General features: G+C 45.0%; 2 protein-coding genes across 3 annotated transcripts in view; one reads left to right on the top strand and one right to left on the bottom strand.

Moving 5' to 3' along the window:
• The window catches only part of LOC100976543 (CEA cell adhesion molecule 6), a 910,921-nt gene that overhangs the window by 52,404 nt on the left and 830,834 nt on the right, over positions 1-27,683 (bottom strand). The gene's annotated exons all lie outside the window — the stretch shown is intronic.
• On the top strand, positions 14,165-26,843 carry LOC103785009 (carcinoembryonic antigen-related cell adhesion molecule 8). Of its 2 annotated transcripts, XM_034946135.3 has the most exons (5): positions 14,165-14,329; positions 15,198-15,557; positions 19,350-19,628; positions 20,047-20,301; positions 25,750-26,843. In XM_034946135.3, the coding sequence occupies exons 1-5, from the start codon at positions 14,266-14,268 to the stop codon at positions 25,839-25,841; spliced, it is 1,050 nt and encodes a 349-aa protein (XP_034802026.1). In that variant the 5' UTR covers positions 14,165-14,265; the 3' UTR covers positions 25,842-26,843. The 2 variants fall into 2 exon arrangements, with proteins under 2 accessions (XP_034802026.1, XP_008962402.1); XM_008964154.4 differs by lacking the exon at positions 20,047-20,301.

The following is a 27,683-nucleotide window of genomic DNA, read 5'->3' as shown; positions in this document are numbered from 1 at the left end:
GCATGCCATCATGCCTAGCTAATTTTTTATATTTTTAATAGAGACAGGGATTCATCATGTTGCCCAGGCTGGTCTGCACCACCTAGGCTCAAATCCTGCCTCAGCCTCCCAAAGTGCTGGGATTACAGGGATAAGCCACAATGCCCAGCCACCCATCTTAAAATCTTACTTAATAATTACAATATTTGCACACATGCAAACATATGCACACGTGTGCATACTCACAAAAAGCAGATGATTTGAGATGACCATGAATATCTCTACAGAGAAAAAAAGATAAATCTACATCTCTAATTCACATGACATGATAATCTTTTAACAATAGATAAAATTCATTGACATTGAGAATGTCTGTTCTTCAAAAGGCTCCCAATTTTCCTCTCTCCTACATACACAAGACGTATACAGACATGTGTATCTATCTAAATGACAAAGAAGCCACACCCAAGGTACATAACAAAATAACAATAAGAGAAAGACTGACAACACAATGTTTTTAAATGGCAGAAAACTCTAAGAGGCACCAGATGGTAGAACATGTGTAATGGCCCATGAGGACATGAAAAGATGCATTTACACTATTGTTTATTTAGGAAAGGCATATTAAAACCATTATGAAATCTCATCCCAACAACATAAGAAAGGCTAAAATTCAATCGACTGCCAGTAACAAGAGTTGGAACAACTGGACACGGAGATGTTGCTGGTGGGAATTTAGATGTGATCAACTCTCTAACAGGAAAATCTACAATCTTAGAAGTTCCAGCATATGCAATGGTCTCTACACCCAAGGAAATGAGTAAGGCCACCAAAATATATGTGTAGAAACGTCCACATCAGCATGATTCAGAAGACCTAAATAGTGTCGCAGTCCAAATGTGCAACAATACAGGGGATAAAACTGTGGTGTATTCAAACTAAGGGATAATTTACAACATGAAAATAAATGGATTCCTGCTACATAAAACATGCGTGATCTCACACAATGAGTTGCAAGAAAGGAGCCAATGCAGAAGGGAAAATGAAGCCTGATTCTACAGCTATAAAGTTCCCAAGAGGCAAAACCCATCTCTGGTGATAGAGATCAGAATGACAGTGACCTGGTGCTTGCAATGGCTGGGAGGGACGCAGGAGTGTCACTTGGTGCAGACAATGTGCTCTGACTTGATCTGGACAGGGCTGTCATTGGCACACACAAACATGCAGACATTATGCTATGTCCATGTTACTTCACCAAACAAGAAGTATAAAATCTCTTCAGTTTAAATTTTTAAAATCTACAAAACAATCAAAGACCAGCTCCTATCAACCTTACACAACACTTTCAGAGAAAAAGAAAATAAACAATACTCATTAACTCATTTTTGTGGAAGTAGAACCTTCTTATCAAAGGCAAACCAGGAAACAACGAAAAAAAATTGCAGGCCCTACTCAGAAACAAAGACGGAAAATCCACAAATGAAGTACGACCAAAATGAGTCAGAATTTACCACGTTGAGTTGCTTCCCCAGAAATGCAAGGTTTAACACAGTGTTTTAACATCGTGTTAAAATGCCACACTTTAACATAGCAACGTTAACAATTGTTTTTACTACATCAACAGATTAGCTAGAAACAAAATTATTATTAGCAGAACAGAAGCAAAATGGCATCATTCCATCATGATGGAGACAGTACAAATACTCTGGGCAAATGATGAAGAGAGGTCCCTCTTTTCAGGCCCTGGGGGGAAACTACACCCTGGTGGCTGTCACATTCCTCCTGATTCTTCCTGGTGAAGGCCCTCCTTGAAATCTCTGGGAGGACTCGTGCCCACTGGGAAAGGCTCCATCTGGAAGTTTACACAGCAGCCCAGCCAAGGCCCTCAGGCACAAATCCTGAGTGACAGAGGCTTTAGGGACACAGGCGCATGGCCAATGTCCCCAGCACCCACACAGGGCAGGAGTGTCTGGACCCTGAGTGTGCGGCCCCGTGCACGGACCCAGCCCCTCCCTAGTGACTCGGGCCCTGGGGTGGCTCCGGGTCCCCAGTCCATGCACAAAAATCTCCAGAGTCAGGCTCCTCCCTGGGGTTCCTGATGCCTGTCCAAGAGCTGCCCCGTGAGCAAACCTAAAGACTGTTGAGGGCTGGGATTGTGCCAGCCACGCTTGTCTTAGAAAGGAAAGGTAGAGCCTGAGTGCCGGGAAGGGCGAGTGCGCCCTCTAGTGGGCACCTCCTGCTAAGGAGCAAAATGAAGCCAGGAGAGTTCAGAGATCAGGGCTGGCCTTTGACTAAGAGCAAGTTCAGGAGGAGAGAACTGTTGGGCAACGACGGAACTGAGGTGAAGGAGTGGTCGGGAGAGATGGGAGAAGCAGGTGAGAGGAAGCCCCAGGAAAGCTGAGGAAGGGCACCGCAGGGCTCTCCACTCCTCAGCATTGACATTTGGGGTGGTCATGCTGGTGGGGCTGTCTGTGAGCTCTAGGATGTTCAGCACCATTTGTGGGCTCTCCCCCAGCTCTGACAACCAACAATGTCTCCGGACATTGCCAGATGCCCCCTGGAGGGCAAAATTTCCCCTGTCCGAATCACTGATCTGCCTTAATATCTACAAACAAGTCACCAGTAAAATCTTTCATCTCTTGGTAGAAGAATTGTGAGTGTGAGAGTAAAACTGACATCTTCAATATCTGTTGAAATGACTTTGACTTAATCAGAAACTTGATGTCTCAGGAGAAGACACGTTTAGAGGTGATGCCACATGACTACCTGTACCTCACAGCAGGAAGGGTGAGGCTTTTCCAAGGGTCTGTAACCACAAATCAAAAGGGTCTACAGTCCACCTCACTCATGCCTGTAATCCCAGCACTTTGAGAGGCCAAGGCAGGCGGATCACGAGGTCAAGAGTTCGAGATCAGCCTGATCACCATGGTGAAACCCTGTCTTTACTAAAAATACAAAAATTAGCCTGGCTTGGTGGTGTATGCCTGTAATCCGAGCTACTCAGGAGGCTGAGGCAGGAGAATTGCTTGAACCCGGGAGGTGGAGGTTACAGTGAGTCGAGATCATGCCACTGTACTCCAGCCTGGGTGACAGATTGCGACTCCATCTCAAAAAACAAATCAATTCTCTCATTAAGAAGAAATATCTTATGAAGAAGAAATTCATAGCAAAGGAATTTCTATATATTTTCAAAATTGTATACTTTTAGATTATTCCTTAAATATGAATCCATCCCAAAATAGACCTAGTAGCTAGACTGTGCTAAAGTCTCATGCCGGCCCTGTGAGCTCACAGCATTCTGTGGCAGCTGCTGACAGCTGCTCCTGCTCTGGACACTGTCTCAACCTCAGGGGCTCAATATGGGGTAGGAAGGTGTTTTGAACATCTTCACCATTCACCCGTCCACCTCTCACACCCATTGACATCTCAAACCTGTTTCCCACTCTTGAATTTGATCTTTAAATTACTGACCTCTATTTCTGTCCCTCATTCATCCCAACGTGAGGTGGGCCAAGTTGTTCCTTCTGCACATTATTTTGAGAAAAAGTACTCAACATTAGTTTCCCTCACCTCTCTTGAACTGGCCTCCACCTGCAGCCCTATAATCATTACCAGCAGCTTTTAGACACTTTTTCTGGTAGTCAAATGCTTTCCATCTTTTATGGGGAAATGTAACTCACTCCACCCTGAATACAGAGTTCCAAGTAGAAATGAACACAGGGATATTACCTTTGTGTTCACAGAGAGAATAGTTTCTGTAAGAATGTATAAAAGTTGAGATTATAGGAGAGTCCACTTAAAACACACATTGTGTTCATGGTTCTCACCATTTCCCTAAGAGACATGTTGTAAAACATGACATTAATAATGATTCTAGAAAAATAAACATTGATCACATTTGCTGATATTGTTTTCTTAAAATAATTTTAAAAGAATGAGATGGTCCCTTACATGTGCCCAGGCCAGGCGTCTGAACAGAATTCTCCATCTGCAGTAACAATGCCTGACAAGATGACATAGACTGTGGCCTGATATGCATCCATCCCTGTCTACCCGCTGCCTGCTACAGGACAGAACCAGCCCAGGCCCCAAATCTTCAGTTAGGGAGCTGAAAGAGGACATAGGATACCCAGTGTCTCTTACCTTCTTCCAGTCCACTGCAATGGGTACCACTGTGATCCATTTGCCCCTGAGGACACCCACTTCCTGGCCCCTAGTTTCTAAGAGTCAGACCTTTCTGGCTTCTCTGGGTCCCAGCTGCTTTCACCCTGCTGAGCCCTGCTCCTCCCCTGCCTTGCCAGGTATCACTTCTAGCTCCTGCTGACAGGTCAGCCAAGATCCGTGCACCAGAGGATAAACAATGATTTTAATATCTACTGTGGCTGGTGGAGATGTTGGATGTACAGAGAAATAAAGAAGTAGAGTTGCATACAGCTCCTCCAACAACACTGTGTTCCAAACGATGTCCTCTCTGCCCATCATCATGGAACTTGCTGTCCCTCACCACATGGCCAAGTGCTTCCAGGATCTCTCAATTTTTCCACAGGAGGCAATGCACACTTTAACACAACACCTCAGCAAGGGAAGTGGGGATAATTTATCTACTTAGATTAGGTTCCTAAAAAGGTCTCTAGACAGCCAAATTCCCTCCAGGAGGAAAGAGAAAAGCCTTCCCCAGTTGTGAACCATTGACCTAGTTGTTTTTAAAAAAAAAAAAAAAGTACCCCTAAATAGCCAAAACAATCTTGCCAAAATAAATTGGAGGACTTGTACTTTCTTATTTGAACTCTCATGAACAGTACAATTATTAAAAGGGTGTGCTACTGGCATAAGGATACACACAGAGACCAATGGGATAGAACTCAGAGTCTGGAAATAAACCCTCATACTTATGGTCAATTGCTCCTTAACAAGAGTGTCAAGATAATTTAATGGGGTATGAATAGTCTTCTCAAATAATGGTGTAGGGACAACTGGATAACCACATGAAAAACAACTTATGGAACTCTTCATCCCACCATATCATACAATTACCTCAAAATTGATCAGTGACTTAAATATAAAAGCTAAAACCATAAAAATGTCTTAGAAAAGATGTAGGGGTGAATCGTGATGACCTCAAAGGTGACAATAAATTCTTAGATATGACATGAATGCAGGAGACACAAAAATGAAAAAAATTGGGCTTTATCAAGATGCAAGTATTTTTTATGTCAATGGACATTATCCAGAAAGTGAAAAGACCAGACACAGAATGGGAGAAAAAAATTGCAAATCTTATAGACAAGGGTTTCATGTCCAGAATATATAAATAACTGCTACAACTCAATAACAAAAAGACAAACCTCCCAATTTATAAATGGGAAAAGGACTCAAATAGACATTTATTCAAAGAAGATATACAAATAGTTGAGGACATGAAAAGACCCTCAACTTCATTAGTCATTAGGGAAATAGTTACCGTTCTTTTAAAATGTTAAATAACAAGTGGGAGACTTATGTAGAATTTGGAATCCTTATACATTGCTGGTGAGAATACAAAAAGGTACAGCCACTATGAGAAACAGTTGTGCTCTTCCTCAAAGAGCTAATCATAGACTTCCCATATAAAACAACATTCTTTCCTAGGTATATACCCAAAAAATTGAATCCAGGGACTCAAAGTACTTGAATGGGAATGTTGATTGCAGCACTATTCACAATAGATAAAATATAGAAACAACCCAAGTGTCCATCAACACATGAATAGATAAACAAATATGGCGATACATACAACAGCAAGTTAATCAGCCATAAAGAAGAACAAAACTCTGACGCACACTAGAACATGGATGGACCTTGGAAACATTATGCTATTGAAACATGCCAGAAATAAAATGACGTATGTGTATGACACCACTTATATGAAACATCAAGAATAGGCAAATTCATAGAGACAGAAAGTAGACTAGAGATTACCGAGGTCTAGGGTGGACAAAATCGGAAGTTATTGTTTAAAAGATACACGGTTGGCCGGGCGCGGTGGCTCAAGCCTGTAATCCCAGCACTTTGGGAGGCCAAAGCAGGCAGACTACAAGGTCAGGAGTTTGAGACCAGCCTGGCCAAAACAGTTCAAACCCCATCTCTACTAAAAATACAAAAAAATTAGCTGGGCGTGGTGGCACACGCCTGTAATCCCAGCTACTCTGGAGGCTGAGGCAGGAGAATTGCTTGAACCCAGGAGGCAGAGGTTGTAGTGAGCCGAGATCGCGCCATTGCACTCCAGCCTGGGCAATAGAGAGAGACTTTGTTTCAAAACAAAAAAAAAACGATAAAGCGTTTCAGTTTGGAATGATGAGAAATTTCTAGGAAAGATAGTGGTGATGGTGGTTAATTCCATTTGATTGCACATTTTAAAGTGGTTAAAATGGCATAATACATAATAAATGTATTATGCATATTTGTAAATATGTATCACATATGTATATGTAAAACCCACCCTGATCAGATAGCCCTCATATACTTATATGCAAACCCTTCATGACTTTATCCAGAGGGAGATCCAAGAATTTGGAGACATGAGGCTGCCCAGCCAACTGCAGATGCACAACTTAAATGTATTTGCAAAGAGACTGAGAATTAAGCTGGGGGCACAGACCTCAGCACTGCCAGGACAACACCCTCCCCATGGATTCTGAATTTATCTGACCTGGTGCACTATCCAGACCTTGATGTGGGGGTGGGGCAGGGGAGGTCATGAAGCCTGTTCTCTGGACACTCTGTGTGAGCACACAAGACCCCCCATTAGGTCTCCAAACACAGCTCTGACTCTCTGGACATTGTGGGAAGGAATCTATCTTGGGCTCAGGGAGCACACAAGGCAGTCAGTTACAGAGAATAACATGGAGCTTGAGGAGCTGGTCGCTGACACAGAACAGGGTCCCTGCAGTCCATGGTCCAGCCCACTCTAATGTACCCACCCCACTACAATCCAGGCGCCCCTGAGAAACAGCTTTTGGGCCTCCTCTGGGGTGACACATCAGGTTCCCTCACTGTCAAACTGCCCACAGAGAGCAGCACCTTGGACAGCACCCATTCCAGCTTCACACTTCCTCCCTGCCAGGGATCAGTGTTCAGGGCTCAGAAGAAATGGCAGAGGCCAGTGAGCCCAAAGATGGTGAGAGGGGCAGCAACCCAGGGGCAGCTCCCTGGAACGAGAGCAGGTGGAGCCACACGGAGAACGTGGTGCAGGAAGGAATACCCAGGAATGGGCAGGAGAGGAGTCGAGGACACAGGCTCTGTGGGTCTGCAGCCTAGGGTGAGATTATGAGTGTGAAGCCATCTCAGCAGAAAAGGCCAGGTCCCATGAACAGGAGGGAAAGCAGCTCTCACCTCCCCTGCTAGAAACTGAATAAGTCAGCCTGTAATCCCAGCACTTTGGGAGACCAAGGCAAGTGGCTCATTTGAGGTCAGAAGTTTGAGACCAACCTGGCCAACATGGGGAGACCCCATCTCTACTAAAAATACAAAAATTAGCCAGGCGTGGTAGTGCATGCCTGTAATCCTAGCTACTGGGGATGCTGAGGGAGGAGAATCACTTGAACCCGGGAGACAGAGGTGGCAGTGAGCCAAGATCATGCCGCTGTACTTTAGCCTGGATGACAGAGTGAGGCTCCATCTCAAAAAAAAGAAAAAAGAAACTTAATATGTCCCCCACAAAATTGTTGAAACTCTCATCCTTAATGAAATGGAATTTGGAGGTGGGGTCTTTAGGAGGTAATTAGAGAATGACTAGGTCATAAAGCTGGGGGCTTCATGATGGAATTAATTCCCTTATAATAAAAGGAAAATACAAGAGAATGGCATCTCTCCCTCTCCCTCCCTCTGTCTCTCCACCCCCTCAAAAACCCGCACCATGTGCAGATACAAAAAGAAAGTAGGCATCTGCAAGGAAGCCCTCACCAGGGCTGAGTCACCTGTCTCCTTGACCTTGGATTTCCCAGCCTCCATAACGATGAGAAATAGATCTCTATTGTTTAAGTCACCCAAGCTCTGGTGTTTGTTATAGCAGCCCAAGCCCAGAAATACATCATCTAGCCCAGGGTTTTCAGTGAAACTCTTCAGGTTCTCTATCAAATTAGCTGGCAGCTCCTGCCCCCAGCAGCACCAAGGCCTCAAGAAAAGCACTCCAGCAGGGGCTCAACCTGCATGGGTCCCTTGGGTCAGCCTCGATGTCAGGCCCCAGATGGCAGTTGAGGCTTCAGTGAGTGACACAACCACAATGTAAAAGTGTAAGAGTTCTGGACAGGTGCACTGGCACGTCTGTAATCCCAACACTTTAAGAGGCAGGTGGATTACCTGAGGTCAGTAGTTTGAAACCCGCCTGGCCACCACAATGAAACTCCATCTCCACTAAAAATACAAAAAATTAGCCAGACATGGTGGCACAAGCCTGTAATCCCAGCTACTCGCAAGGCTGAGGCAAAAATGAACCCAGGAGGCAGAGGTTGCCATGAGCAGAGATTGTACCGCTGCATTCCAGCCTGGGCGACAGAAAGAGACTCTGTCTCAAAAAATTAGAAATAATAATAATAAAATAAAGTGTAAGAGTTTTACTACTTACGGACATGGGGGAGCACACAGCACACCTGGAGACCACAGACACAGAGGTCAGGGAGCCCAGGGAGGGAGGAGAGAAGAGTCCTGTAAGCCAATGGCTTTACTGGGTCCACAGAGTTATCCGACAGGTTTACAACAGGGAGCTTTAATGGACGGGTTTAAAACAAGTGAACATTGGGTCAAGGAGATCATACTGTGACTGAGAGGTGGTCACTTTAAATTTGAGGACAAATGTCAGAATGATCAGTTTAAAGGAAGCAGCTGGAGGGAGGGGAGCCCAGCACACTAGGCAGGAGAGATGCCTCTAAGATTTTATCTCTGGCCACCAACTGGAGCCTTTTTGACCGGGTACAGTATTGGAAATTGTCATGGTGACCAAGTCCTGCCTCTGATATGAGGCAGTTAAGCTTACACCTTAAGAAATGGACGCCAAGGACACATGAAATTATGAGCACTCACAACACCCAGGAACACAAACAGTGGGTTGCTGTGCCCCAGAATCAGGTGCTGTGCCCAGAATTTGTCCCTGACAACAAGAAATGAAGATGATTTGTCCCTGCTCCCCGTCTGCTCCCCTAACATTGATATTCCCGCCCTGCACCTCCCTCTTCTGCTCCCAAACCCCTGCCCAGTGCTCAGCTCAAGGCATCATTGCACCCCGGGCATACACAGTACAACCTACTGCACACAAACACAAACTCACAGAAGGTGACACAAAATCTGCATTTGGAACATCTGATTGTGAAAGAGGCAGGGCAGTGAACTTGCAATCACAGAGACGGACTCGTGGGTCTGGAATGTGATGGAGCTCTCCTATACACCAACAGCGATCAGGCTGAGAATCAAATCAAGAACTCAACTCCTTTTACAATACTGGAAAAAAATACTTAGCAATATACCTAACCAAGGTGGTAAAAGATCTCTACAAGGAAAACTACAAAACACTGCTGAAATAAATCATAGATGACACAAACAAATGGAAACACATCCCATGCTCATGGATGGGTAGAATCAATATTGTGAAAATGACCATACTGCCAAAAGCAATCTACAAATCCAATGCAATTCCCATCAAAATACCACCATTATTCTTCACAGAACTAGAAAAAAAAATTCTAAAATTCATATAGAACCAAAAAGAGCCCACATAGCCAAAGCAAGACTAAGCAAAAAGAACAAATCTGGAGGCATCACATTACCTGATTTCAAACTATACTATAAAGCCATAGTCACCAAAACAGCATGGTACTAGTATAAAAATAGGCAGATGAAACAATAGAACAGAACAGAGAACCCAGAAACAAACCCAAATACTTACAGTCAACTGATCTTTGACAAAGCAAACAAAAACATAATGTGGAAAAATGACACCCTATTCAACAAATGGTGCTGGAATAATTGACAAGCCACATGTAGAAGAATGAAAGTGGATCCTCATCTCTCACCTTATACAAAAATCAACTCAAGATGGATAAGGACTTAAATCTAAGACCTGAAACTATAAAAATTATAGAAGATAACATCAGAAAAACCCTTCTAGACATTGGCTTACGAAAGAGTTCATGACAACCCAAAAGCAAATGCAATAAAAACAAAGATAAATAGCTGGGACTTAATTAAACTAAAGAGCATTTGCACGACAAAAGGAACAGTCAGCAGAGTAAACAGACAACCCACAGAGTGGGAGAAAATCTTCACAATCTGTACATCTGACAAAGGACTAATATCTAGAATCTATAATGAACTCAATCAAATAAGCAAGCAAAAAACAAACAAACAATCCCATTAAAAAGTGGACAAAGGACATGAATAGACAATTCTTGAAGAAAGATATATAAATGGCCAATAAACATATAAAAATACTCAACATCACTAATAATCAGGGAATGCAAATCAAAACCACAATGCGATACCACCTTTCTCCTGCAACGATGGCCATAATAAAAAATAATAGATGTTGGTATGAATATGGTGAAAAGGGAACACTTCTACACTGCTGGTGGGAATGTAAACTAGTGCAACCATTATGGAAACCAGTGTGGAGATTCCTTAAAGAACTAAAAGTAGAACTACCATTTGATCCAGAAATCCCACTTTTGGTATCTACCCAGAAGAAAAGAAGTCATTATACAAAAAAGATACTTGCACATGCATGTTTATAGCAGCACAATTTGCAGCTGCAAAAATGTGGAACCAACAAAAATGTCCATCAATCAATGAGTGGATAAAGAAACTTGGTATGTATATATGTATGTGTATATGTGTATGTGTGTGTGTGTGTGTGTGTGTGTGTGTGTGTGTGTGATGGAATACTACTCAGCCATAAAAAGGAATGAATTAATGGCATCCTCAGCAACCTGGATGGGATTGAAGACTATTATTCTAAGTGAAGTGACTCAGGAATGGAAAACCAAACATCGTATGTTCTCATTCATAAGTGGGAGCTAAGTGATGAGGATGTAAAGGCATAAGAATTACAAAATGGATTTTGGGGACTCAGGTAAAAAGGGTGGGAAGGGAGTGAGGAAAAAAATACTACAAATTGGATTCAGTGTATACTGCTTGGGTGATGGGTGCACCAAAATCTCAAAAATCACCACTAAAGAACTTACTCATGTAACCAAATACCAATCGGTTCCCCAAAAAACCTATGTAAATAAAATATATATTTTTTAAAAAAAGAAAAAGAGGGATAGATCTTGATGGCTTCGAATGTGGTAATGGATTGTTAGATATGACACAAAAGCATGAGCAACAACAAGGAAAAATAGATAAATTAAGCTTTATAAAGATGCAAGCCTTTTGTGCATCAAAGGACATTATCAAGAAAGTGAAAAGACCAGGCACAGAATGGGAGAAAACATTTGCAAATTACATATAGAAGAGCTTCCTGTCCAGAATATATAAAGAACTGCTACAACTCAATAACAAAAAGACAAACCACCCCATTTATAAATGGGCAAAAACTCAAATAGACATTTCTTCAAAGAAGATATACAGGCCGGGTGCAGTGGCTCACGCCTGTAATCCCAGCACTTTGGGAGGCTGAGGCAGGTAGATCACAAGTTCAGGAGTTTGAGACCAGCCTGGCCAGCATGGTGAAACCCCATCTCTACTAAAAATACAAAAATTAGCCCGGCATGGTGGTGCACACTTGTAGTCCCAGCTACTTGGGAGGCTGAGGCAGGAGAATCACTTAAACTCAGGAAGTGGAGGTGATATATGAATGTACATATATACACTCTACCACAATTTTTTTAAAGTCTTTGGTGAAGAAAACCTACTATGTAAAACATACCCACCCTAATCAGATAGCCCTCATACACTTACATGCAGTCCCTACATGACCTTATCCACAGAGAGATTCAAGGATTCAGAGACATGAAACTGCCCAGCCAACTGCAGATGCACAACATAAATGTATTTGCAAAGAGACTGAGAGTTAAGCTGGAGGCACAGACCTCAGCACTGCCAGGACTCTCGCCCTCCCCCATGGATTCTGACTTTATCTTACTTGGCGCATTATTCAGATCTTGTTGTGGAGTTGGGGCAGGGTAGGTCATAAAGCCTGACCCCAGGACACTCTGTGTGAGCACATGAGCCACACACACCCCATTAGATCTCCACACACAGCTGTGACCATTGTGAGGAGGACTAACACAGGCTCAGAGATCACACCAGAGAATCAGCCACAGAGAAAAACACGGATGTGGAATGTGATGGAGCTCTGACATAACATGTGGGTGACCTCGTGTGAAATGCGCAGATCCATGTGGAATAAAACACGCAGCCTGACCTGGGACTGCGGCCACCCACACTTCCCTTCCAGTCCACCAGAGGGCGACAGAGTCCCTCCAGCCTGGAGCCTTCCCAGGGGCTGCTGACCTCCCTCAGCGGAACCCACAGCCCAGCAGGGTCCACCCTCACCAGGGCACCTCGGCCCACGTCCTCCTTACCCTCCAAGCTCCCCATACGGACTCTGTCAGCTCCTCCCTGCAGCCAGGCAGCCGGCAACATGAGGCCGCTCCCTCTGCAGGCAGCTCCTGCCCCACACACCCAATCCTTCCCTGGGCCTAGTTAAGGCATCTCCCAGGGCAGTGCTGGTGCACGCGATGCCACACTGGGTGCTTTCCCCTCGTGACCTCCCTCCATCCTCATCAACTCTTTCTGTGACTGCTCCCTAAATACCCGCCCCTGCTCCGTGTGTCCTGTTCTCTACGGCATGGCAGGCTGAGCCCAGCGCTGACAGAACCACAGCTGCCTGAGGGCCCACAGTGCCTCTGGGGAATCAGCCAGGCACCCTATGACCTTCCCTCTGCACCCCAGGAGGCTCGGAGAGTATGTGATGGTCACGCCCAGGCACTATCTGGGATGTAGCCACCTGCCCCCTGCTGTCCTTCGTGAAGCCAGGAGGGAGGACAGCGCTCTCTCATGTACACAAGCTGGAGGGCAAGGGATGAGCTCCCTTTGTTCCCAGAACATGGTCCACCCCTACCTGCCCTCTCAGGTGTGAGCAACGTCCCCCCAGACAGGCTCCCCGGCCGCTGCCCATCCTTTCTCTACACAGAGGGACCTGACCAGGTCCAAACCCTTAGGACAGACCCCAGGGGATATCAGCATGGGGAGGGCTGAGCCCATCCTGGCTGCAGAGTAAGTTGGGATGAGTCTCTCCAGCTCTGAGCCCCTGCTCTGTCCCAGGCTCCCTCTCCTGGATCTCAGAGAGCACTGTCTTGTGGGGACCCTGGGCAACTCCCCACTTCCTGCTGCACCAACCATAGGTAAGGTGGGGTGACCACAGGACAGTCAGCCGGGCGAAAACAGAGGACACCCAAGATGGTCAGAGAGAACATGGAAGGCCCGAGCCCCAGCTCAGCTGCCAGAACCCAAAGAGCAAGAGAATGGCTGATACCTGTCCCTGATGACCACTAGGCCCACAGCCCCCACTGACCAACCAGAACAGCCCTCTCTCTCAGGAGGCATAAGAGATTATTTGCCCTGCACACCACCAGTAAGGACAGTCCCCTCTGGGATACCCAGGGCATTAAATGTCCATCCTTGGAAGCTGCAACCAAGCTTGACACAATGAGAGAGGGGGAGGATCCCTCTCACTAGTGAGCACACACCTCCCCAAAGCTCAGTGGTGGTGTCCCTGTGACAGGGTCCTTGCGGAGCCCTGACCTCCTGATCTGAAGGGAAGAGCCAGATGGGGATGGGAGAGGGCAGGGGGAGCGACTGTGCACCCCAACCTGGAGACATGGGCTGCAGGATGCTGAGGGCACAGGGCTGTGCTCACCCAATCTCCAGGGTGTGTGTGTGACTGTGTGTGTCTCTTTGTGTATGTGTGTGTCTCTGTGTGTGTCTGTGTGTGTGTGTGTGTCTGCATAGTGTGTGCAGAGGTTGGGTGAGAGAATCACTGCTGAAGGAGTCAGAGACCTCAGCAATTCCCAGGGGCCTGAAACACAGACAGAAAATAAAGGGAAAGGAGGGACAGGGAGGCAGGACTGAGAGGGGAGGGGACAGAGAGGTGTCCTGGGCACAGACCCCGCCCATGAGCCTGAGAAGTGCTCCTGCCCCGGGAAGAGGCTCAGCACAAAAGGAGGAAGGACAGCACAGCTGACAGCCGTGCTCAGAAAGTTTCTGGATCCCAGGCTCATCTCCACAGAGGAGAACACGCAGGCAGCAGAGACCATGGGGCCCATCTCAGCCCCTTCCTGCAGATGGCGCATCCCCTGGCAGGGGCTCCTGCTCACAGGTGAGGAGAGGACTTCCTGGGAAAGGACAGGAGGAGGAAGCACAGTGACTGGCTGGGGTCTCCTGGGGAGGATGGGGCTCTGAGAGGGGACAGAGGACTTCTGTTGGAGCCTTAATAGAGGAGAGGACACAAGAGAGGGGAAGGGGTCACAACAGGAAAATCACATTGAACTGGAATTGGTAAGAGGCAGGAACATCTCAAGTGTTCCATATTCCTGGTTAATCATCACTGGCCACTACATTTTGAAAAATGATAATAATAACCATACCAAATGACACTTCAAATAAAGCATAACCAGGGTATGAAACATTGTCCTCAGCCAACAATGTCAGACATTGGCAAATAAGCCTCAGGAAGCAGAGGGCCCAGGGAATGCTCAGGAACTCATCCACAGGAGTCTGAAGCCTGTCCCAGGCACTGGGGTGCAGCCAACACCACACAAGTCCCTGCCCTCACAGAGCTCACACTCTCCTGGGGAGGAAGACAGACAAAGAGATCTAGAATGTGAGGTCAGGCGCTGACAGGAGCCCTGGAGGGAACACAGCAGGGAAAGGTCAGAAAGAGAAGACCCAGTGTCTCTAGAGGAGGTGTCAGAGAAAGGGTCTCCCAAGGATGCCCTGATGTGAGCAGGATCTGAGGGCAGTGTGGAGGGAGCCGTGCAGAACCCTGAAGAAGAGGATTCCACCAGGGAAATGCCAAGGTCAGAGGTGTTGAAGAAATGGGGGCTGTGCTGCTGACATTGACTCAGTAGGACACACACACACACACACACACACATAAAAACACACAAACTCCAAAGCTGATGTCCCCATTTTTCCACTCCAATACATATGTTGCAATATTGCTTGATGCTCTCTCCCCCTCCTAGCCTCACTTTTCACCTTCTGGAACCCGCCCACCACTGCTCAGCTCACTATTGAAGCTGTGCCATCCAATGCTGCAGAGGGGAAGGAGGTTCTTCTACTTGTCCACAATCTGCCCCAGGACCCTCGTGGCTACAACTGGTACAAAGGGGAAACAGTGGATGCCAACCGTCGAATTATAGGATATGTAATATCAAATCAACAAATTACCCCAGGGCCTGCATACAGCAATCGAGAGACAATATACCCCAATGCATCCCTGCTGATGCGGAACGTCACCAGAAATGACACAGGATCCTACACCCTACAAGTCATAAAGCTAAATCTTATGAGTGAAGAAGTAACTGGCCAGTTCAGCGTACATCGTGAGTGATTCCCCATGACCTCTGGGTGTTGGGGGTCAGTTCTACTTCCCACACACAGGATTGCTAGGCCTGGGCTGTGCCCATGTCCCTCTCTGCATTACATCCCACTTTAGGGTTTGGACATTTAGTGCAGGACACACTCAGGGGAGACAGACTTCCACAGATCAGAATTCCTTTCCTGCATCCAGACCCTGCAGACACTCATGGCAGAGGAATGACAGTCTGATGGGGGGACTCAGCAGAAGGAGATCAGTCTCAGCCAGGCACCCCGTGCCCTCCCCATGGACCTGACCCTGAGAAAGACTCTAAAGAACTGGGTCAGGGCCTGACCTGAGGGGCTCCCTGGGATCCTCACAGAGAAGTTCATCCCTGGACGCCCCTGCTCCAGACCCCTGTCCCAGGATCCTGACTCCAGGTAACCCTGGGAAACCTGTGCCAGCACTGGGTTGTAGCCTCCTGGGCAGGGCCAACTAGGAGCAAAGATTTACCAGCCATCCAAGGGCTGTGGCTCCTGGAGCTGCTCACCAGCCAGGGCTCAGACCCCAGAGCCTCATCTGGGCAAGGACAGAGTCTTGTCCTTCACCTGAGACTCAGAGTGGAGAGGACAGATGGACAAGCTTCTTAGGCCATCAGCCAACTGGCCTGGGAGGCTTAGGAGACTCCATAGAAAGTTCAGTGTCCCCAGGGACAGAAATAGAAGAAAGATGTTCCTAACAGCAACTTGTCCAGCAGGGATCATGCCAAGGGGACCCTCTCATGGAGGCAAATAATAACCCGTGCTGTTTATGTGAGCGCCTCCTCTGTGCAAGCTTCAGGTCAGGTGACTATGGATAATTTAATGCTAATTCATAGAAAACCTGGCAGAAAATATCATTTTCCTATTGAGAAAGAAATAATAATTCTTTTTATTTCTTTTTTTTTTTTTTTTTTTTGAGACGGAGTCTCTGTGGCCAGGCTGGAGTGCAGTGGTGCGATCTCAGCTCACTGCAACCTCTGCCTCCCGGGTTCAAGTGATTCTCCTGCCTCAGCCTCCCGAGTAGCTGGGACTACAGGTGCATGCCACCACCCCTAGCTAATTTTGGTATTTTTATTAGAGACAGGGTTTTACCATGTTGGCCAGGATGGTCTCGATTTCTTGACCTCATGATCCGCCTGCCTCGGCCTCCCAAAATGCTGGGATTACAGGCATGAGCCACTGCGCTCAGCCTATTATTTCTCTTAATAGAAGCTTATTATTGAGAAGAAACGGAGGCACAGGAAGACACAGTCACTGAACCAGGGTCACACAAACACGAGGGATAGATCAGGGTCACATGAGGTCTCTCTCCAGCCACAGCCCCGTCCTCTCTTCCACAAGAAGGCAGGGCTTATTGCGTTCCATGGACCCCATGGTCATCCATTGGCTCAAATCCTTTCTTCCTGAGCATCCAAAGCTCAGAGAAGTGAGAGCAAATAAGCAACTGATTAATTCGTACTCCAGAACTAAATCACCTGCCCCAACTGTCAGAGCCGGTGCGAGGAATGTCCAGGCTCCCTCTAAGATCCTAACCCCCCTCACTGAACCTGAAATCCTGTTTCCTGATGTGTTGCTGTCACTCCCATGGGAGGACAAAAGAGAGGACTTTGCTTTCTCTCCCCACTCACACCCTGCACCAGGACAGGCCCAACATGTGACACACACTCGATCGTTCTCTCATGGAGAGGGAATGAATGAGAGAATGAATGATGCAAAACCTCTTTAGAGACTAGATCCTGGATGGCCAGGCAGGTGCTGTCTGATGGGCTTACTGCCTGTTCCACACACATCTGTGTCCTCATGATGGCACCATTGTGATAAGATGGGGTCCTTCAGGTGGGGAGACGCATGAGCCACTGGCGTCTCACTTAGACTCTGTCCAATTCGCAAAAACCTAATCCAACTCTACTTGTGTCTCCCGAGGTCAAGAGAAAATGAAGAAAGCATTGCGCATGCCTGTTTTGGGCTCCTCCCAATTTTGCCTAACTCTGCATAGGAATTAGGGGCAGGAAGCTTTCTAAATTTACTAACATAACACACATCGCTTCTCCTAATTTGGCATTGTTCCTCCCTTTATGGAATTGACACACCTAAGACTTCCTCTCTGACCGGTTCTGTCCTCTTAACAGGACTCACGTGCCTCCCTCTACCTGGGAGTTGCTAATTTCAAGCGAACTTCAGGATCTTCCTTTGAGCATAATGTGATCCTGCTGGAATTCACAGGACGCCTAAACCTTATTTTGTTATCAAGAGAAATACTCCTTCCACCAATTGATTTTAGATCTGTGGACAATTAATAGCAATTTCTACTTATGGAAAAAAATTCATGTTTCCACCAATTTTGTTTTTGACTATAGTCAAAACATAATATCTAAACTCCTGACAAATTTTAAAATGCAAATTAGAGTTACACATTGTCCATCAAAAATCCCAAATCTGAAATGCTCCAAAATTCCACATTTTTTGGCCACTAACGTGATGCTCAAAAGAAATGCTCACTGGAGCATTTTGGATTTGGGATTTTCAGATTTGAGATGCTAAACCAGTAAGTATACTGCAAATGTTCAAAAATTTATAAAAGTTAGAAATTCAAAACACTTTTGGTCCTAAGCCTTATGCATAAGAAATACTCACTGTATATGAGCTATAGGCACAAAGCTGTACAGCAGATCTCTAGAACCTCCTCATCCTGTGTAACTGAAACTACAGACCCATGAACAACTCTCCATTCCCCCCCACTCCCAGCCCATAGCAACCACCATTCTACTACGTGATTCCATGAGTGTGACTACCCTAGGAACCTCATGTAAGTGGAATCCTACAGTATCTGTCCTGTCAGTGGCTTATTTCACTTGCATAATGTCCAGTGGGAGAAAATATTTGCAAAACTTCTTCCCAAATTTCTCTCTCATAACTGTCAAACACCCATGGTCCATGAGGGCCAAATTTCCAGCACTTCAGGCTCCCCCTTCCCACCAGTCAGTTTGCATTTGCAAATGTCCACATGTATTTATGGGAGGATCCACAGCTCCTCATCTGCCCCCCGCAGGGAAAGAAGGGACATTAAAAACCAAGGAAAGGACACAGGGTTCTGCTCCAAAGCCACCTGTTCTTGCCTGTCCCCTTCACTCCTTCTAGATCATTCCTTGGACTCTGCTCTATCTTTAGAGGTCACTGACTCAAGTAAGTCACGATGAAACACCTGGGAAAAACTGCCCCACCTTGTGGCTCCACTGCCTGAAGACGGAACCGACCTCCAGGCTTGCCCCGGCCTCCCCTGTGTTATTTCTGTTGAAACACCCAGTCAGGAATTAAGGATAGTGGCATGTCCCATCATCTCCCATCTCTAGAATGTTCTTGGAAACAGAACCCTCAAAAACATACCTCGAAGGGCAAAGTAGGACTGTGAAGCTGGAAGGGACCCAGCACCTACATGTTCCAGGTGAGGACCCCTAGGTAGGCCAGGCAGGCAGCCGGTCAGGGAAGGACCAGAAGAGGCACCGGGATCTGTAACTCCCAGTCCTGGGTCTGTCCACAACCCAGCACTGCTGCCGAATTCACATTTGAGAAAGTCTGTGCTTCTCCCACACAGAGAAGGCAGCCTCATGGTCTCTGAGCCCTGATCATTGTGTATCTGTCTTGTGACACACACACCCACCGTGGGCTTTTAAGGACTCGAGTAGGCTGAGAGGTGGGAGATGCCAACTCTAATTGAAATTTGCCTGTGGAGGAATCAAAGGTGCCACAAAGGGCAATCTTCTCTGTTTTCTGCACAGCGGAGACTCCCAAGCCCTCCATCTCCAGCAACAACTCCAACCCCGTGGAGGACAAGGATGCTGTGGCCTTCACCTGTGAACCTGAGACTCAGAACACAACCTACCTGTGGTGGGTAAATGGTCAGAGCCTCCCGGTCAGTCCCAGGCTGCAGCTGTCCAATGGCAACAGGACCCTCACTCTACTCAGTGTCACAAGGAATGACGTAGGACCCTATGAATGTGAAATACAGAACCCAGCGAGTGCAAACTTCAGTGACCCAGTCACCCTGAATGTCCTCTGTGAGTATCTTCTGTTCCTCTGTGGCCCAGGCCACCAGCCCAAATCCACGCAGCCAGAGGCCAGGCCTCTCAGTCCCTCTCAGCTCCAAAAATGCAGATTCCCCACCCACCCCTAGAAACCCAGCTCATCATGACTTTCTGCCCCAGGCAAACATGGGTAGGCCTAGCTTTGACCAAGAATAAGAGGGGAGGGGGTGCTCCTGTCATGGGAGACTTGGAGTCCACATCTTCTGATGGGAGAAACAGGTAAATGTCTCGGACTCTGTCTCAGTAGAAACAGCAGGGGTTTGGTTGGGGTTGGTTGGGACTTGGCTCAGGGTTGTGACTTGGCTCAGAGGGACACTGTGGCTCTTCCACAGACCAGGAGCTTCCCTTTCCCTCTGATGACATCACCTGTGACTTTATTCTTTTGTTCTAGATGGCCCAGATGCCCCCACCATTTCCCCTTCAGACACCTATTACCATGCAGGGGTAAATCTCAACCTCTCCTGCCATGCAGCCTCTAATCCACCCTCACAGTATTCTTGGTCTGTCAATGGCACATTCCAGCAACACACACAAAAGCTCTTTATCCCCAACATCACTACAAAGAACAGCGGATCCTATGCCTGCCACACCACTAACTCAGCCACTGGCCGCAACAGGACCACAGTCAGGATGATCACAGTCTCTGGTAAGTGGATCCCTGGAGCACTGGCAGTATGTTTTCTGGTACAGTCTATCTGGCTTTCAGAGATGAGCCAGAAAAAAAGTTTTATTCCCAGCCTGTGTCCAACAGCACAAGCAAATCCCCAACTTTTCTCCTAAACCCTCCAAGTTTATCTCTATAGACTCTCTTCTGCCTGTTTTTCTGATTTCTCTTGGCTGACCTTGGGGCTGACCTGAGAAACGTGGAGAGGGGCCTTCGTCAGCCCCAGAGCCCTATGTCATGGAAAGGACTTCACCAAGGGGGAAGAAGGAGGGTCCTCAAGGTCAAGTTGCTTTTCTTTGTCACCAACACATGGCACCCCTGTTTCTGTTACCCCTTTGTTTTCTTTTACCTATGCCATTAGCTGCAAGAAACATCCAAGGCTTTGAAACAAGCCCACAACGTTCCCCAAATGAGAGGAGGAGCCCCTTGGATGATGGAGGAGCAGCTCAGACTGCTCCCATCTCTGCTCCCAGCTCCCTGGTGACAGGCCCTGCCCTGACTCCACCTGGGGTGGGACCCAGGTGTATGGAAAAGGTGCTCAGGTGGCCTATCCCAAATCTGGCTAAATCAAGTTGCCAGTTGAAGCCAAGCCTCCCCCCAGTCAGGCTGCACAAAAATGGGAAGACAGGGAGCCTCCGGGAAGACTCCTGAGCAGTGTCCTAGCTCTGAAGTCACGGGCTGCATGAGGCTGTGGACACAACACAGAGGACAGTGAGTGATGCACACTTGGAGACACAGGGAGATTCAGCCACAGGGTCTCTGCATGAGAGGGAAGGGGTAGTGCCAGTTGCCCAGGCTGGAGTGCAATGGCACTATCTCGGCTCACCCTCCACCTCCTGGGTTCAAGCAATTCTCCTGCCTCAGCCTCCCAAGTAGCTGGATTACAGGCATGTGCCAACACGCCCAGCTAATTTTGTATTTTTAGTAGAGATGGGGTTTCTCCATGTTGATCAGGCTGGTCTCGAACTCCCGACCTCAGGTGATCCGCCCGCCTTGGCTTCCCAAAGTGCTGGGATTACAGGCATGAGCCACTGCTCCCGGCCACCATTAACTATTTCTATGCATGCAGTTTAGTGTTATGTAACCATCACCACCATCCATTTCCAGAACTTTTTCATCTTACCATATTAAATAAACTTCTCTGCCCAATAAAGAGTAACTCTCACTCCTCCCCCTAACCCCTGGCAACCTCCATTCTACTTTCTGTCTCTATGTAATTGACTATTCTAACAACCTTATATAAATGGAATTATATAATAGGTGGCCTTTTGTGTCTGGCTTGTTTCACTTAACATAATGTTTTTAAGGTTCATCCATTTTGCACCATGTATCAGAATTTTCTTCCTTGTTAAGATTGAAGAACATTCCATTGTATGGATACACCTCATTTTTCTATCCACTTATCTTTCAATGGACTTTTCAGTTGTTTCCACATTTTGGCTATTGTGTGACTAATGCTGCTGTGAACATCAGTGTACAAATATCTGTTCAAATCCCTTCCAATTCTCTTGCATATATGTCCAGAAGTGGAATTGCTGGATCCAAGGGTAACTCTTTGTTTAATTGTTTGAGAAACAGCCATACTGTTTTCCACAGTGGCTATAACATTTCACACTTCCATCAGCAATGCACTAGAGCTCCAATTTTTCCACCTCCTTAAAAACACTTGTTGTTTGTGTGTGTGTGGTTTTTTTTTAATCAAAGCCATCCTAATGTGTTTGAGGTATTCTATCATTGGGGTTCTGATTTGCATATCTCTAAGTATCAGTGATGTTGAGCATCTTTGCATGTGCTCATTGGCCATTTGTATATCTTCCTTGGAGAAATCTCTATTTCAGTCTTTTGTCCTTTTTTAGTTGGGTTTTTGGATTTTTGCTGTTGTGGATTTGTAGTAGTTCTTCATATACTCTGAAAATTGATCCCTTATCATACATGATTTACAAATATTTTTCCCACTTCAAGGGTTGCCTTTTCACTTCCTCGACAATGTACTTTGATATATAAAAGTTATTGATTTTCATGAAGTCCAACTTATCCATTTTTTCTTTTGTTGCCTATGCTTTTGTTGTTATAACCAAGAAACCACTGTGAAATCCAATGTCATGGAGTTTTTTTCCCTGTGTTTTCTTCTGAGAGTTTTATAGTTTTTACTCTTACATTTGGTCTTTGATCTACTGTGGGTTAGTTTTTTGTATATGGTGTCAAGTAAAGGTTCAGCTCATCTTTCTGCATGGATTTCCAGCTTTCCCAAAATCATTTGCTGAAAAGACTGCACTTTCCCCATTGAGTGGTATTGGCATCCTTATCAAATATCATTTGGCCATATATGCAAGCATTCCTTTCTGGGCTTTCTGTTCTATTCCGCTGGTTTCTATGTCTTCCTTTACGCAAGTACTACATTGTATTGATTACTGTGGCTTTGTGGTAAATGCTGAAATCAGGATTCAGCATTTTTTTTTCAAGGTTCCTTTTTTCATGATTGGTTGGCTATTTTGAGTCCTGAAATTCCATATGAACTTTAGGATAGATTTTTCTATTTCTGCAAAAAAATGTCATTGGAATTCTGATAGAAATTGTGTTGAATCCATAGCTCACTTTGGGTGGTATTATCCTCCTAACAATACCGAGTCTTCCAATCCATGAAAACAAAATGTCTTCCCATTTATTGAGGTCGTCTTTGATTTCCTTCAGCAATGTTTTCTAGTTTTCAGAATACAATCCTTTCACCTCCTTGGTTAAACTTATGCCTAAGTATTTTATTCTTTTTGATGTTAATGTGAATTAAAATTTTTTTCTTAATTTCCTTTTTAGATTGTTCATTGTTAGTGTATAGAAATGCAACTGATGTTTGCATGCTGATTTTGTATCCTGCAACATTACTGAATTTATTAATAAATTCTAACAGGTTTTTTTCATCCTTAGAGTTTTCTATAAAGAAGCTCAAGTTGTCTGTGAACAGACAGATAATTTTACTTCTTCTTTCCAATCTGAAAGTCTTCTTTTTTTCTTGCCTAATTTCTCTGGCTAGGACTTGTAATACTATGTTAAATAGACGTGGCAAAAGCAGGCATCCTTGTCTTGTTCCTGATCATAGGGGGAAAGCTTTCAGTCTTTCTCTATTGAGTATGATGTTAGCCTTGGGCTTTTCACATACTGCCTTTATTATATTGAGATAGTTTCCTTCCATTCATACTTAGCATGTTTTTATTAAGAAAGAATGTTGAATTTTGTCAAATGAAATTTTTATTCAATCTTCTTACTAATTATAGATCTATTCAGATTTTTTGTGTGTGTTTCTTGGAATTTGTCCATTTCATCTAGGCTATCCAATTTATTGGCATACAATTATTCATAGTACTTTTGTAAACAATATTTCTCTAGAATTGATATATAATATCTCCATTTTCTTTTCTTTCTTTCGTTTTTTTTTTTTTTTTTTGAGAGAGAGAGAAAGAGAGAAAGACAAGAGTCTCACTCCTTAGGTCAGCCCAGGCTGGAGTGCAGAGGTGCGATCAAAACTCACTGCAGCCTCAACCTCCTGGGCTCAAGCAATCCTCCCAACTCAGCTTCCCAGGTAGCTGAAACTACAGGTGCATACCATCATGCCCAGCTGAATTTTTTTTTTAATTTTGTACAGACAGGGTCTCCCTATGTTGCCCCAGCTGGTTTCAAACTCCAGGCCTCAAGCAATCCTCCCAATTTGCCTTCCCAAAGTGCTGGGATTGAAGGTGTAAGCCACCATGCTGGGAGTCCATTTTCATTTCTGATTTTAGTAATTTCCATCTTGTCTCTTTTTTTCTTAGTCAGTCTAGTTAATGGTTGGCAATTTTGTTGATCTTATTTTGAAGAAACAACTTTTGGTTTCATTGATTTCCTCTATTGTTTGTCCATTCTCCATTTCATTTATATCCACTCTAATCCTTATTACTTCCTTCATTCAATATATTTGGGTTTAGTTTGTTTTTCTCCTGTACCATGAAGTTGCAAATTAGGTTGTTGATTTGAGATGTTTCTTCTTTTTTAATGTAAGACTTTACAGTTATAAATTTCTTGCACAAGATTCTTAACTTCTCTGAGCCTCTGATTCCTCAACTGAAAATTGCAGTAACAGTGTTTGCTTCATAGCACTGTTTTAAGAGTTTTATGTAATCATCAACGAAACCTTCAGCAAAATGCCCCACACAGAGGAAATGTTTCATAAATTTTAGCTGGTATATTACTACTGTTATCATTAGCTTGAAGTTGAGTAGTCCTAGAATCAAATCTCAAGTCTACTTCTCACCAGCCATATGACATCAGGAAAGTTTTTTCACCACTCTAAGCCTCTGTCGTTTCATCTGTAAAATGGAAATAATGTTCTACCCAAGAGAGTTATTGTATAAATCAAATGAGGTAAAGTATTTAGCACAGGGCCTGGCCCATAGGAGCTGCCCCTCAACAGTAGGTAACATAGCATTAATCATCAGCCTGAGTTGACTGGTGAGGGCCAAAAGTAAATGGTTCCAATAGAAATAAAGAAACAGATGCAAAAGGTTGTGTGTGTGTGTGTGTGTGTGTGTGTGTGTAAAAGGTATCTTAGGTAAATGCACACACATATAAAAAAAGGCAACACAGGAAACACGAGGACATGGTTACTGGTTACACGTGAAAGAGAGAAAAAAAGCTAAGTGCAAAGAATCAAACCTGGTATGTTAGTTTTTAACCCACTGAGATGCAACCAAGATGAGATTAGACATGCAAGATAATTTACTAGGAAAAACACCTGTGAGGGAAAATGGGGCGGGTGTGAGAGGAGCCTGGGAGAGCCCTCAGACCACGATGCAGATTTGATTCCTGTGAAGGAGAAAGAAAAAGAAGTTTTAGATAGCAGTGCAGTTCTAAGTGAGTTTAGGCAAGGCTGATGGGGCGTCCTCCAACTAGTCACCCATCAGAGTTAAACAGAGTCTCACAAAACTGGGCTTGCTTCCATACCCCTGCTGGGAGCCCCTGGGAAGAGAGGTCTCTGTGCAAAGGAGGTGGTCAATTTGGAATGCACTGACCTGGGCCTTCTGTCAATCAGCTGCCTGCCATAGAGACCTGCCACAACTAAGACACTGAGAAAAAGATGCAACCATGAAAAGGTGGAAAGTTCTAATGACACATAAAATAGCAATCAGCTTTTTCACATCACAAAGCCTTCAAAATATCTGAGTAAAGAAATGCCAGGATGAAATTGACAGAAGACTGATCGTCAACCTAGAAACATGGTGAGAGGAAAAAATCCTGCAAGAATATAGTTGGCTAATCACGTCCCAGCAACCTTCCCACAAAAATAATGTATTCCTTGAAAAAACAAGTAGAGACTACTTCATGCTAGGAGCTGGTTCCTGGGATACCCCACTGTAAAATGGCATCAACTTCATTCCTTCTCTTCTTTTCTTTCCATGACAGATGCTTTAGTACAAGGAAGTTCTCCTGGCCTCTCAGCTAGGGCCACTGTCAGCATCATGATTGGAGTACTTGCCAGGGTGGCTCTGATATAGTAGCCCTGGTGTAGTTTCTGCATTTCAAGAAGACTGGCAGGTATGATGGTCTTTCCTCTTGTCCTCTTTCCTGCAGGGCTGACCGCCATGCTTGGGAGAGAGACCTGTATCCCGGGAATGGATCTCCTCCTTCTCCCAATAAACTCCTGCTTCTCAGCACTAATTCCTGCAGGTCTCTTCTTCCCTGGTCTGCATGCTCCCTATACCCCACTGTCTCTTAGATGTGATTATTCCCAGCCTCTGCTCATTTGTTTCCCAGATTCAATACACTATGAAAGTCTTTTGATCCTTTCTTAACATCTCTCACTTGTGTCATTTTCTCCATTCCCATAGACCTCGACAACTGCTCGAAGTCCTGCTTGACTTCTTGTCTCTAGTATTTGAAATCTTCCTTGCATATGATTGTCTCATTACCTTCCTAAAATCTAGTTCACTCACTTACTCAAGAATCTTCAGAGGCCTACTCTGGCCTATTTGATAAGTTCACATTTCTTCTCTTTACTAATTCTTCTCACTTCCATTCCCTCTACTCCCTAGTATAATTCCTCCATCCTAATTAGAACTGTCTTCCTACACATCCCTGCGCATCTACCCCATATACACATAGAATTCTTAGTTCCAATGCTATGCCTAGAAACAGGGTAATCTCCCATCCACTATCTGAACTGTGGAGTTGCCCACATACCCTTCAAAGCAAGCAACCTCTGACCTCATGGAGAACAACGACTCTAGCATTAATGTGTGAACCTGAGATTCAGGACACGGCCTACGTGTGGTTGAGAACCTTTTCCTGATGACCAATTCATGTGTTCATGAAAGATACAGAAATGAAAAAGGCAAGATCCCTACCCCAGAGAACATACAGCCTAAGACAGGAGATAAGATATGAAAAATAATCATAATACCAAAATAGAAAAAAGTGAATGCCACAAGAAATCAGAGAAATCTGATGGGAAATGTAGCCACACATTGGAATCACTGAGAAATGTTTTTTTAAATGATGCTCAAGCCCCATCCATAAATTCTTACCTACTGTCTGGAGTGGGACCCAGGCATTGGTAATTTTTAAGCCTCCCAGATGCTACTAACATGTAACCAGGATGGAGAACTCCTGTTCTAATAGGTAGAACATGAGGCTAAAACAATGGTTCTTTAGCTGGGAGTATTAGAATTTCCTAGAAAACTTTTTCAACATATACAAGCCTATATTTTGCTGGCCCTGTTCATTAATGGCTCCACCAAGAACTCAGTAATCCAGTTGAGAAACAGAAGCTAAGTGGAAAAGCCACCTTATTTTATATATATATATATATACACATATATATATACATATATATATATACACATATATATACATATATATACACATATATATACACATATATATACACATATATATATATACATATATATATATATACACATATATATATATTTTTTTTTGAGACGGAGTCTCGCTCCGTCGCCAGGCTGGAGTGCAGTGGCACAATCTCGGCTCACTGCAACCTCTGCTTCCCAGGTTCAAGCAATTCTCCTGCCTCAGCCTCCTGAGTAGCTGGGATTACAGGCACCTGCCACCATGCCCAGCTAATTTTTCTATTTTTAGTAGAGACGGGGTTTCACCATGTTGGTCAGGCTGGTCTCAATCTCGTGACCTTGTGATCCACCCGCCTCGGCCTCCCAAAGTGCTGGGATTACAGGCATAAGCCACCATGCCCAGCCTTACTTGATATGTTAAATTACATGGAAAGCATTGTCAATTGATAAGTGGTGCTAAACCTTCTCTAAGTTATATTTACAGTTATGTTACCGATATGAGTGTTCCAAAAATTATGAGATTCC

The sequence above is a fragment of the Pan paniscus genome, chromosome 20 (genome assembly GCF_029289425.2).
Source record: "Pan paniscus chromosome 20, NHGRI_mPanPan1-v2.0_pri, whole genome shotgun sequence".
NCBI lineage: Eukaryota > Metazoa > Chordata > Mammalia > Primates > Hominidae > Pan > Pan paniscus.
The sequence above is the reverse complement of the archived record's forward strand: the minus strand, read 5'-3'. Positions and strand labels throughout refer to the sequence as shown.

Bases quoted from the DNA above. Each gene is read 5' to 3' on its own strand.
- LOC103785009 (XM_034946135.3), top strand. From the start codon at position 14,266: ATGGGGCCCATCTCAGCCCCTTCCTGCAGATGGCGCATCCCCTGGCAG. The intron at 14,330-15,197 runs GTGAGGAGAGGA...TCCCCCTCCTAG, and splicing joins GCAGGGGCTCCTGCTCACAG to CCTCACTTTTCACCTTCTGG. The intron at 15,558-19,349 runs GTGAGTGATTCC...TTTTCTGCACAG, and splicing joins TGGCCAGTTCAGCGTACATC to CGGAGACTCCCAAGCCCTCC.